This window comes from Engystomops pustulosus, chromosome 7 (assembly GCF_040894005.1).
Source record: "Engystomops pustulosus chromosome 7, aEngPut4.maternal, whole genome shotgun sequence".
NCBI classification, from domain to species: Eukaryota; Metazoa; Chordata; class Amphibia; order Anura; family Leptodactylidae; genus Engystomops; species Engystomops pustulosus.
The window spans coordinates 144,903,761-144,917,492 of record NC_092417.1 but is presented as its reverse complement, the minus strand read 5'-3'; the positions used below and the strand labels follow the sequence as shown (position 1 = coordinate 144,917,492).

The 13,732-nt window shown below is 45.8% G+C and overlaps 1 protein-coding gene across 1 annotated transcript in view; it reads right to left on the bottom strand.

Moving 5' to 3' along the window:
* Positions 1–13,732, bottom strand: part of TSPAN32 (tetraspanin 32) — a 49,522-nt gene that overhangs the window by 18,412 nt on the left and 17,378 nt on the right. The window contains exon 4 of the mRNA XM_072118114.1: positions 10,546–10,620. Coding sequence (XP_071974215.1) covers positions 10,546–10,620 — 75 coding nt within the window. The remainder of the gene's footprint in view (positions 1–10,545; positions 10,621–13,732) is intronic.

The following is a 13,732-nucleotide window of genomic DNA, read 5'->3' as shown; positions in this document are numbered from 1 at the left end:
AATGGTAGTGACTTGTGAACCAGTGTCCACTAAGGCTTCTAAGGGTACACCATCTACACAAACCGTTATGTACGGGCATTTCGAGATGAACTTTGAAATCCATTGCGATCGTCCCTCTGGGCCCTTGGATTCACTACCCGAGGGGCGGCCCTTGGCCTCGGGAGTGGCCCGTTTAACTGGTAACATTGGTATTTGTAATGCCCAGGACGTTCACAGTAAGTACAATAAGGAGGTTCATGTCGTGGAGACCTTTCAGGAGGGGGCCTATCAGGTCTCGGGTGATTAGGACGTGGTTCTGGAGACAATGTCCTGGCTAAAGATGACTCACGGGATGAGGGCTGAACCTTTATTTCCTTTAAGGCTTGACACAGAGAGTCAACAACTTGGGCAAGTACATCAGTGGTATTAGGTGTAGTAACAGGGGTTGACTGGACAGTCTGAGTGGCCTGCATAGGTAAAACAGGAGGTAATAGGGATGCAGTAGAAATTCCACCAGCCAGGTCTGGAGAATTAGTGGCAGAAGTATAACTAGCACAGGGTGAGTCAGTTCCTACTACTCGTAAGGCTAAAGTCTTGAAGTCTAGAAAGGACATGGTTGGGTTCTGGGCTGCCAGCATGCGGAGTTGGCTCTGTATTAGCCTGGAATCAACGCCTTCTATAAATCTATCAGTGATCATGCTTTGAGCAGCAACAGGGTCAATGGTATCTACTTGACACAAAGATCTGTATGCAGCCTGGAGGGCGAGGGCATATTCTCTGAGCGTTTCTCCAGGTTTCTGACGTCGGTCATAAAATTTCAGACGAACCTCAGTTGGTGATTGGACCTCAAATTCCTTCTTGAGAAGATTGAGAATCTGGTCAACACTGGTCTTTTCTGTAGATGGCCAGGAACGGACTTCCTCTGCAGCAGGACCATCAAGTTGTCCTATTAGAAGCTGTACCTGCTGTTTGGGAGAAAGTGACACAAGTTCAATGGTACGCAATATCTTTTCTTTAAATGCCTCAATGGTATGAGGATCCCCTCTGTAACTTGGGAGATTAGAGGTTCCTATGAAGAAAGGCATTCCTGTTGCTATAGCAGGGGCTGGAACAGGTGCAGCAGCTGTAACCTGTGGTGTAGGAGCAGTAGCAGATGAAGATGCAGGGCTGCTAGGGCAAGCCTGATCATTTTGAGAAGAAGTAGACATTTTTTTTTTTTGCAAAAATTAATGTACTGGCTCTTTAAGGAAAATATGGCTGCTGTCGCTTTAAGAAAAATTATCTTATGCAAAACACAGTCTCTAAATATATAACTTCCTTTCCTTTATATAACACTGCTGAAAAACGAAGAGTTGCACTTATCTGTATAGCTGTAATGACAGGTGCTGCGCTCACAGCAGCAATCACTAGAAAATGCAGGCACAAACAGGCTGAAGAAAACAACTGGAGCTGCAGACTGAATGATAGGAGAACAGTAGAATGGAGCAATGCAGCAGTGGTGACAGAGCTGAGGGTCTGGTACTCTGTGCAAGATGGCAGTGCCTAGCAACTGTATGTGGTGCAGCTAAGAAATCCTTCCCCTTTAGTACAGGAACAACACAGAATAGTTCCACTTTGCAGGAATGAAGAGAGGAGGACCTGAACACGATGCAGGTGGGCGGAGCTACAATGCAGAGCTGCTGGGGGAGACAATTAACCTCTTGTATGCTCTTCTGGCAGCACAATCCTTTGCTTCACACAATTATAGGTAACTTTTGCAGTCCACAATAGAAGATGCACAGCGGCAGCAACAACTGTAATCCACAACAATGGCAACTGGAATCCACAATAGGGGATGCTTGCAATTCACACCACACAGATTTAAAGTGATGCAGTCTCAATGTCAAAGGGACGGCACCCTCACTTTTTCACAAGCACAGTAATGATTTTAGATGACTTGTAATGTCTCTTTAACAATTTTTCGTGACGCCACCGATTAATCGGAAGTCTTCATTGTGGCTCTTAGGCGCACTGGGCTGATCCTGTTCGGGGACGCCAAAAAGAACATGTGGTGACCCGGGATTGTATTTGGGGTGCTGGGCCTTTAAGGTGTCACACGGTGGTAGTCCATATCCGAGGGAATACATGGGCCCCAATCCCAGGTGGCACTCACACTCCTTGTGTGTCCCGATTACCCGCCCCCACGTAGGTACCTGTAGCAATGAAGACTTCAGACGCCCAGTCTCGGGGGTAACCGTTGCTCTTTATTGGCAGGACACGAGAAATCCAGATCACAGTCGTTTTGGATGGTGTAGCTGATGGTAAGTGGTCTTCTGAAGCAGATGAGCGGAGTCTTTTCACAGAGGCCTGGACTAGCAATAACTATGCTTGCTTGAGCTGAGTAGAATACCTGCTCCCAATGACTTTACTTCCTATTAGACAGGGTACGTGCTTAAATACGAACAAACTTTGGCGCTGCTGGCGGGATGACCCTCAAACTTCCAAGACAGCTTGCTATGGGCTCTGTATATATATTATGTATTGTCCCACAGACGGTTAAAGAGGATGCACGTAGTAATCCCTGCTAACTTGGGTAAACGGGTGATGAACAGGCTTGCAAAGGATATGGCCTATGGCTCTTTCTCCTCACAGACCTACTTGACCACACACTGAAGTGTGTCTACACACTGCACACACCGAAGTGTGTTCTCTCTAAAACTACAGGGTTACAGACCCTCTATCCAGAGGGCTGCTCCTGGGACTCCTCCTTCCAGAGCAATCAAAGCCTTGACTGGCCCTGGAGGTCAGGTGATTCAGAAGATCCACTCCCACAGCTTGACCATGTACAGATGATGTAATATTACAGTAATATTGCGTAATATAGAAGGGAGGGCACTAACATTAGTGTCAATGGCAGATGCAATTAGCAATTTTTTTACCACAAGATGGGGCTAAGTGATATAATACAATTATACAAACCACATGGAAATCTAAAATGGAGAATGAACTACTCCCACACTAGGCTTGGGCCTATACCTTCACATGTGCTTACAAAAGATGCATGAAAGACTAGGTAAGGGAGTACATATATGAGAAAACAGGGGTTTAAGCTATGCAGGTGACCAAACATATAGTGACAGACTGCCAGATGTATACTGGGCATGTCCAGGTCACTGCACACACAGATTATGCGGCACTGCACAGAGTTTGCCAAATCAGTCCCTGTCCCCAATGGGGCTAACAATCTAATCAACCTACCAGTATATTTTGGAGTGTGGGAGGAAACCGGAGGACCTGACGGAAACCCACGCAGGGAGAACTTACAAACTATTTTGTGACCTTTGTTTTTTTTCCTTTGGTGGAGCATGCCAGAAGCTCAGCGGTGATGCAGGAGGTCAACAACTCCTTGCAATGCCATTACATTTATTCACGCCTTTGACATACCTCCTGCCCCTCCCCCCACCACCTCTGGCAGCAGGGAAGACCCTGAAACCTAGGACTCTCCTAAAAGATCCATGACAGTTGGGAACTATGAATAAATCACTAATTTAGTATGAAATAAAACGCCTAAAGAAAGAGGTGACAGTCTTTGGGGGTTATTTATCACATTTTCATTGTGTTTCTTGCCTCTTTTTTGCGCCACATTTGCTCTTTGTCAAATGCAAGGATTATTTTTAGGCTTTTTAGGTGCACATTTGTGCGCAACTCATACCATTGTCCATCCCACGCATGGGCAGGAATTGAGTAATTTTGCGCAATTATTTCTGGCCTTTTAGGAGCAAAAAAAAAATTTTTTTAGGTGCAAAGATCTGGAAGACGGAGAAATACAAAGACAAATTAAACACAAATCAGGGTTACTGCTCCAGCACAATGCTGGAAAAAGGTGCAGGAATTACCCAAATAACCCAATGCACCTAGAAAGTCCCTAAAATACAAACAAAAAACATGCATTAGATTAAGATGAAGGGCAGCATGGTGGCTTAGTGGTTAGCATTACAGCCTTGCATCGCTGGGATCCTGGGTTCAATTCCCAGGTCAACATCTGCAAAGAGTTTGTGGGTCAGATTTACTGCGGTGGATTCGGGTCCGTCCGGGATTCACTAAGGCAGTTCCTCCGACGTCCACTAGGTGTCGCTGCTGCGCTGAAGACCATCGGATTGCATCGGCGTTCACCGTCCTACCCTGGGTGAAGGTAAGTGCGTGTCGAGCGACACTTTTTTTAAAAAAATGCGCCTTTTTTCCGAATCCGTCGGGTTTTTCTACGGCCACGCCCCCACATTTCCGTTGCGTGCATGCCGGCGCCGATGCGCCACAATATGTTCGTGTGCGCCAAAATCCCGAGGCAATTCAGGAAAAATCGGCGCAAATTGGAAATATTCGGGTAACACGTCAGGAAAACACGAATCGGGCCCCTAGTAAATGACCCCCATTATGTTCTCTCCACGTTTGCGTGGGTTTACTTCAGGTCCTCCGGTTTCCTCCCACACTACAAAACATACTGGTAGGTTGATTAGATTATGAGCCCCATTGGGGACAGAGACCGATTTGGCAAGCTCTGTGCAGCGCTGCGTAATCTGTGTGCGCTATATAAATAAAGGAATTATTATTATACGTGTGGCCCTATGTTGTACTACTACTCCAGATGTGCTCCCAAAATGTCTGAACTTAGCTTTAGAACAGCTGTAGCTCAAAGCAAGTACAAGAGAAGAAGCTCCATGTATTTAGAAGTTATGGGCCAATTTATGAAGATTGGAAGATGTTGTTCAAAAGCGGCGTGCCCCGCCTCCACATCAAGCGCTGGCGACACATCACTGGAGCCCAGATAATTACTCGCTCCTGACACAAGGCAAAGTCTGTGTCTCCTCAAATGTTTGAATTGTTCAGCTCTTCTTCACCCACTTTCCAGATTTCTATCTCGCTGTATTTGATTCTGTCCTCCACCCCCACATTCACTCTCTCCCTCCACATCTCTAGGTTTCCATGCAGAGATTCTGCAGAAGGTTTTTTAATCAGGGAAATATCTCCGCAGACGCTTATTCATCACCTCTTACTGACGTGGATCAATACAGTTCTAGGAATAAAATATTTAATGTCCTCACATTGGAATTAAATGTATAATATCCTCATATCCTAATACATCAACTAGAACTACATCAGCACGATGGGTGAGATCTCTCATTGCTGGAATGTCAGCAGGGGTGTAACTGCAGGGGTAGCAGCTGCTATGGGCCCCACAGTGTCAGGGGGCCCGGAATTTGGGGTTTTAGCTGGGTATTGGGTGTTTATATGCCGTACGTGTTTATGTTTGTATGCAGTATTGTATGTGTGTATTTTCTGTATGTGTGTGTAAATGCGATCTATATATGCTGCGTGGGTGTATATGGTGCTGTATGTATGGGTGTACATGCTGTATGTATGTATATGTAGTGTGTGTATACTGTATGTATGGTTATGCTGTAAGGAGGAAGTAATCTGCTATGGGGCCCAGCCTCTCGTAGCAAAATATATGCAATATAATCATACTTGCACAAATTCTTACACATTTAGATTTTTTATAGACTGTAAGCTCTTGCAAGCAGGGCCCTCAATCCTATTGTTTCATATGACTGTTATTACTCTCTAATGTCTCCATGGCGCTTATTTACTAAGGGTCCTGCGGCCGCAATTCCATCGGATTTTCATATGGTTTCGGGGATCGCGCCACTGGGACAGGGATTTAGAAGGGGATTGTGTCGCACACGATCAGATTTTGGCGCATAGGCGCCGGCTTTCATGCAACAGAAATCCAGTGAATATATGCATGTGTAGCCATAGTGTTGGTGTTCCGAACCAAGTTTCAGGCTGATAAGCAACGAAGGCCTCCTCTTACCTTCTCTCCAGGTGACAAAGTCTGGTTATCCTCCAGGTATGCCAGGCTAAAGATCCCTGGCTACAAACTTGGTCCTTGTTTCCTGGGTCCCTTCAAGGTGCTGAGGCACATCAATCCCGTGGCCTACAAGTTGTACCTTTCTCCCATCATGCGTTTCCCGAACTCCTTCCACGTATCTCTACTCAGGCCAGACATCCTGAACCGCTTTTACCGGCAAGTACCTCCTCCCGCTCCTGAGGCTGATTCGACCGATGTCTTCGAGGTAAAAGACATCCTAGATATGAAGACGGTGATAGGTAAGTGGTTCTTCTTGGTTCACTGGAAGGGGTTCCGGCCTGAGGAGAGATCTTGGGAACCCGAGGAAGATATCCTGGACCATGGCCTCCTGCAGTGATTCCTCCAGCCCAAGAAGAGGGGGGGGGGGGGGGGCGAAGGATCACGGACTCACCCCTGGTCCTCCATGTGCCCCAGTGCCCCGCAGCATTCACTCACTTCTCCGAGTTCCTGCTACCTGTCTGGCGCCCATGCTCGTGTCCCCGTCTCCTGGAGCTGCTTAAGAAAATTTAAAAGGCCAGGGCACCGCTGATTGGTGCTAGCCATTCCAGAATAGCCTTAAAAGCTGTCCTCTCCCAGCATTCTCTGCCAGATCTTTGTGCCTAGTGCCGTAGAAAAAACTGGTTCCATGTTGTAACCCCGATTCTGATCCTGACTACGATCCTCTGCTGCCTGTCTTGAGCGATTGCTACGTCCCAACTCCAATCCCGTGCTGCCCGTCGTGATGTCCTGCCCGACGTCTGTTTACCTCACCTTGGCTGTCACCGCGGACAAAGTCGTACCTGTGGAACGACATGTTGGTACCACGCCGCAAAAAGTCCAACCCACTTTGCGCCGGGCACTGGTGAAAGCCGGTTGCCACTTAGATTCCGGTCCCAGGTGTCGGCGTACGTTATCGTCCGCAGTGATCCAGTGGGTCCACTGCCCCTGGAGGAGCCTGAGAGTGCTCAAGTACTTTCAGTTTTTTGTTTCTGCACCTGGCCCGAATTTGGTGGCTTCACCTGACTCTTTTTTACAAATAAGTGGCCCCCTCAGACCATAGGATGTTACTTCATATGTTGTCTCCAGGTCTGGAGAAATCACTCTTAGGGTACATACAGTGGCGCGCTAGAGAGCTGTAGGAGCACTGCTCACCCCTTCCCATAGGAAACAGGTCACATGGCAGCACACACAGCGGAAGATAGAGCATGCTCTATCTGTACCCCTTGTATGGCGCAGAACTTATCGCCCCTGGGCCGCCATTGCAGGCTATGGGGACGTATAAGCGGCCACAAATTTGCCCCTTCCCCCCTGACGGTCGTGTGCATGTACCCTTAAGTTGAACTTTCTTTCATGCACAGTGCACAAAACTTGAAGTATCGGAGAAACGTGGGAACTGAGAGCTAGAGCTCAGAAAGTTTGCTTTCCTCTAAGGGTTGATACATCAATCCTCTGGTTAGTGCTGTTTTCACTTTCTTGGCTTGCAATGTTACATTCATCTGTCATTTAAGTGATTGGGGCTTAACTGCAATACCAAGCATGGCCACAATACAGAGTACAGAGAACATAGCACTTCTGAATAATGCAGTCTCTTCTCACAGATCAGTGGGGTTGGTTAGGGTTGACCAGCGAGCGACCAAAAATTGATGACCTGAGGTCATCAGTCATTTAGTCCTTTAAGGATTTCCAAAACAAAAATAGAATCCAAGAAAGTTGGTGCACATTTCAGGAAACAGCTAAGTATACAGGATCCATCCAACTAATAACAAGCAATAATGAATGCTCTGTACCAAAGGAAGTGACTAAAATAAAACAACCCTACTTCCCTCGTACAATATCAAACATTCAATAGGAAAAGAAACAAAATTTACTATGAACTGCTTCAAAATATATACTAAGAGAGACAAGACAGGGACCGAAAGAAGGAAAAAAGATGGAGTGGAAACAGGAAAGAAAGAGAAAGGTCTGGGCATCAGAACCTCCCAGGACCCCACCAAACAGAATAAAGGGCCAATGCAGTCACAGCAAAAAGGATACACACAGGATATGCCCTCAAGAAACAGAAAATAAACACATCAGCAGCCTAACATGGTGAAGACTATCAACCACTGTATTTTGATACACTTTCCCTACAGATGCATTCAGTTGGCTAAATGTAGCATATGATACCACAATTATGTACAATAAAGGGGTTGCCCGAGACTTCTTAAAAAAAACAAAAGGTGGCCGGGAAGGGGCTTCTTGAAAAAATAAAGATGTACTTACCTTCTGTCGCCCTCCTGGTGTCTAGCGCTGCTGTCGCTCCGGTCCGTGCGCCATGTAAACAAACATGGCCGTGGGAGCAGTGCTGGATTTAGCTTCATGACAGACCATCCGTCCCGCATCTACAATGCTGTGAATAGGGATGGGTGGGCGTGGCTGGGGCACACCCGGTGTTTGTGACTAGTTTGCAACAAGTGGTACGAGGGAGGCCTGTGATGGAAGCTGCAGGCCAGGGACTGCACAGCAGACTGGCTGTGAACTCCTTCCTTCAAAGGCCTAGTAGAGCTGTATATTTGCTGGCTGTAGCAGAAGGAAAAATCCTTGGCTGGCAGGAACCTCAGCCCGCACCAGAGGTCATCTGGGCTGGCAAGTATCTCTGCTGAGCCAGATCATCTCTGCTGCTTCAGCAGCATAGAATAGCAGCATGCAGCAATCAGTCTCAAGCGTGAGACATAAACCCCCATGGCAGAGTCTATACTTACAGGCTTGTTTTGTTTAGACACTCTGGGTTTCCAACCTACCACAGCTTGCTATACCTTAGGATGGTTATAATAATTTCAGACATAAAATAAGTGAGATCCATTTAACCCTTCATAATGCTCAGCCCGCAGGCTGCCTAAGCCTGGGGGCTGCAGGACTGGCCGGGAGTACAAGTTTTTGGCCCGACCTGCCCTCCTTGTTTCTCCTTCCTCGCCCCCTCCCCCTCCCTGCCGGGTCACGTGGCCAGCTAATTTAGCTGGTCACTTGATGGGGCTAGCCTGGGCTATTTAGCTTTCAGTGCGGGGCTAGTCCGGCCTCTTTTGGACTGCTCTGTGCTCAAGAGATTCAAGGCGTCGATCCGCAAGTAATGGCAGACCCTGCATTGTTGGCCCTGCTGGAAGAAAAGCTGAGGAGGGAGGGCTCCGGCTGGCTGACCCCGTTATTGGCCCAGCCGGATCTCTCTCCTCCATTGTCAGCTGCTCCTCCTTCCCCACCCCCATCTGCCTGGCCTGCACGTTGCGGTCACGCACTGTGCAGGCTCAGCCCATCACCGCTTAAAGGGGTATTCTCGTCTGGGCATTCACATTCAGTTTGATAAATCTGCCATATATAAACATTTCTTCAATTAGATGTTATAAAAAAAATGTTCCTGTGTGAAGATAATTTCTCATAAATGTAGTCATTTTGTCCCTTAGAAACGAGATGGCTTCCTCGGATACGGCCACGTCTGCTGGAGGGATTGCACAAAGAAAGAAAAGGTTTTTGTATATGAAATGTCCGGGATTTACTACATGACCCACAGTCGTCCTGTGGTAATGATTGCTGAATCCAGGAGGTCAGACAAGACTCAATAGCTCATGTCTGGCCATGGCTGCCAGAGTGTGAAGTGGTCGTAACCGAGGAAGCCATCTCGTTTCTAAGGGACAGAATGACTACATTTATGAGAAATTATCTTCACACAGGAACATTTTTTAATAACATCCAATTGAAGAAATGTTTATAAATGGAAGATTAGTGAAACTGAATGTAAATGCCCAGGCGAGAATACCCCTTTAAGACACGGAGCCAAGCGAGGGTTCTGTCATGGAACCCTACCTCGGCTCTGGTGCCAGCAAAGCGCGCACTGGTGCCAGCGTCGGCCGCGGCTGGTGCGGTTAGGCTCCGCAGGATTGCTCCTGTGTCTCCTCTCCCGGACAACTTGGCTGCGCCTGGGAGTGCAGTGTAGGTTCCTGTTTTGGATCAGCCTGGCCCACCACCCAAACAGCCTGGCCGTTTTTGGGTGGGGGCCGAGGGCGGGCAGAGTGTTTTTTGGGTTAACCATTAATACGGTCAGTCTAACAGAAACAACTTGTACAAATGTTCTCTGGTCAGAAGATGGCAGCAATAAAGTAATAAATAGAGAAAATGGGTGTGTCCCACACTTAAAGGTGCTAAAAACTTGAAGGTGGTAGGGAAATTCTGCAGCCCTCTCCAGCCAGCCCCACAAAGCTAGCTGGGTGTAGAATTTAGTAATAGCCAGTCGACTGGTACATTACATCTCTATGTATAATTTATACACCTTCTTATCAGGACCACCCCTCTCCTGCGTCATATTATATGAAGATGATTTTCTTGCAGGAGATCCATTATTATACGCCAACCATCATCAATACAATCAATTGCATGTAGGATAACCCATTTAGAGGGCTATTTCATAGGGAAATGTTGAAAGATAGTTTGTATCATAAGATGATTATTAAGATGTGTATGTGTGATTTATAGATTGAGGAGAAGATGGATCCCCATTGCCACAGCTATCACCTCCTAAGGCACGTGCCAGGACTCCTCAGCTTGGCACGTGACCAGGCTGAAAGCATGCGTTGGCATACTATCTACATTTCTCTACATTATACATATGCCACGTGTTTTATAATATGACTGTGGCAGCACAAATATAAACTTACCTGACTCTGACATTCTTGTACCCAAGTCAGTCCAGCCATGAGCGCACAGAACAGGAAGCCAAACCCAATGAAAGCCTGCGGGATAGGAAACAGTTCTTGAAGAAACCATCTAAAAATAACCTGATTCAATTCGCTTTATGTTGTACATTTTCCTCATCCAGCAGAGGCAGCTCATGTTCTGTATGATTGAATAATGTGTCAGGCCTGAGCCCTCCATGACCAGTGTATGACACCAGAAGATCCCAGAGAGTGCACTCCGCGTCTTATCATATTACCGCAAATGAGTTCTGCTATTATTGTCTGCAGTGCTCATATGGTGTATACATCCAGGGGCATAGCTATAGCATCAATTATTTCATGGCCAGGAGTAACAAGCAATCCTGATACACCATTAAATTAGAGCATATATTATGGTACCATCCATATAGCATTGAGCCATTGAAGCATAGGTGAGACCTGAGACAGGGCCAGCACCAGCACTGGTCATACCTGGGCAAGTGCTGGGGCTCAGGGCTGCTGGGGGAACCCACATAAGGCTGTACATATAGAATCCATAGATTTTAGGACTAAATGAACGTAAAATTTGAACATTCTAAATTTCAACTCCATTTTGATGTACCGTATTTTTTGGACTTGCACCTTATAAATGAACCGTACTAACAGACATCAGCTGCCTTGAACTGTGCACAGGTCTGCCACCTGGTGGTCATTCATCCTTATAATTAGGTGCACCTTATATATGAACCTAGACGTTTTAGCAGGCATTTATTGATTGTGCGCCTTATAATCCGGTGCGCCTTATAGTCCAAAAAATACAGTAATTACTATGAAGATCTCAAGGGATTAATAATCTTCCTAAAAGCTGTTTCTGATAGTTTCAGGGGTGCAAATTTGAAAATGGGTTGATTATATAGGGGGTTTTTGATGTTAGCCAAATAGTCAATTCTGAAAATCATATTTGATTTGTAAGCCGCCTGACATCAAAATATATTATCCAGACATTTCAAAAATGCTGAAACTGTAAAGTAGACTTATGGGAAATGTTATTCAGCAACTTATTTAGGTGGTAAATCTATCTGCTTGAAAACGCGATGATTTTGAATTCCGAAAATGGAAAATTTTTTCCCAAATTTTTCTTTTTTTTCTAAATAAACGCAAAACTTATCAGCCAAAAATTACCACTAAAATGAAGTACAACATGTGAGGAAAAAACAATCACAGAATCGCTTTGATAAGTAACAGTGTTCAAAAGTTATAACCATATAAAGAGACGCAAGTCAGAATCCAAAAAATGGGGTTGAGCTTTAATCTACAAAATGGCTGCGTCCTTAAGGGATTAAAGGAAACCTGTCAGCAAGATTTCACAAATCACGTTATATATTTGACTGAGATTTCTGCAGGTTGATTGTTTGAGAAATCACCTTAAGAAAAACTGTCTACTGTATCTCTGTTCAACTTCTGGAGCCGAAGTCAAGTGGGCGTCTGAAGTCACCATTGAAAACACACCCACATGACTTCGGCTCCATAAACTGAATCGAGGTAAATATGCTGAATGTGATTTCTCAAAAGCAAGGCAGCAGATATGGTGGTCATATTCATGTTTGTGTTGTGTATCATGGCAACTGTGATTAACCTGACATGTGAAATACTGCTTTTAGGTCTCCTTTAAGCCACCCATTAAATAACGCACTCCACCCCTAACAACTTACACCTTTTCCCATGCTATATTCAACGCATTGAAATTGCAGGAAAATCTATAAAAAAAAAAACATTTAAAACCTCATCAGAAAATGCTGGAAACATTACTAACTATTGAGAACATCCCACACACTGCTACCAGATCACTGACACCCTGCGACTGACACTAAACATGTCACTAGTAGGTCAGTCAGTGATGGAGACAGAATTGGCATCTAGTACCTCACAGGTGACGATCTGCTTTGTCAGGAAGTTCATTACAATTTCTCCCATCTGTCACTCATCACGGCTGAATTCGCCACCACATGTCTTCAGTTACGTGCAGCAAATCCCCACACTGTGTCCCTAAAGGTGCGTCGAAATGTTCAGTTTTTCAGATGCAGTTTTTGATGTCCAAACCAGGAGTGGAGTGAAAATAGAGGAGGAGTAACTCTTCGCAATGATAATCCTCACTCATCATTATACACACCTGCTTTTGGCTTCAAAAACTGCATCTGCAAAATTGAACGTGTGGACGCACCCTAAAAGTACTACAGTTACCACACTGTGCTCCTAAATAATTTATACCCATAACAACACAACTGACAACTAGAGATGAGCGAGCACTAAAATGCTCGGGTACTCGTTATTCGAGACGAACTTTTCCCGATGCTCGAGTGCTCGTCTCGAATAACGAGCCCCATTGAAGTCAATGGGAGACTCGAGCATTTTTCAAGGGGACCAAGGCTCTGCACAGGGAAGCTTGGCCAAACACCTGGGAACCTCAGAAAAGGATGTAAACACCACAGAAATGGACAGGAAACAGCAGGGGCAGCATGCATGGATGCCTCTGAGGCTGCTTAATCGCACCATTATGCCAAAATTATGGGCAACAGCATGGCCATGACAGAGTGACAGAATGAAGCTAGATAGCATCTAAAACATCCAATAATTGACCCTGACACTATAGGGGACGGCATGCAGAGGCAGCGGCAGCAGGCTAGAGAGTGTCATGGCGACATACCCTAAATGGACTCAGGCTTCAAACCAATGGGTGGCAGAGAGGAACCAAAGGAGGTGAGCAAAAATAGCGCTCAAATAATATCGGTACATGATAAAAGTTTGCCAGTATATTTTGTGGATTACACAGCAGGGTGGCGACAAAGTTAACATGGAAGCCATGAAAACAACCCAAAATTCTGCCTGACACAGCTCGTTTGATAAGGGGACCATGTATGGAGGCAGTGAACTAGTAGTAGATTAAAGGTGCTGCAGTTAAAACTATGTTAGTTGGATCTTGGCATGGAGCTGGCGCTCCGCTGCCAGGCGAGCTTTCGCCAATCCAAGCCCCTGTCTCTAGGCTACTCCCCAAACAGCACTTCTAAGAACCTTTTGTATAAGATCAAGTGTAGCGCTGAAATAATATCGGTAAATGATAAAAGTTTGCAAGTATATTTTGTGGATTACACAGCAGGGTGGCGACAAAGTTAACAAGTTTGATGTGGAATGC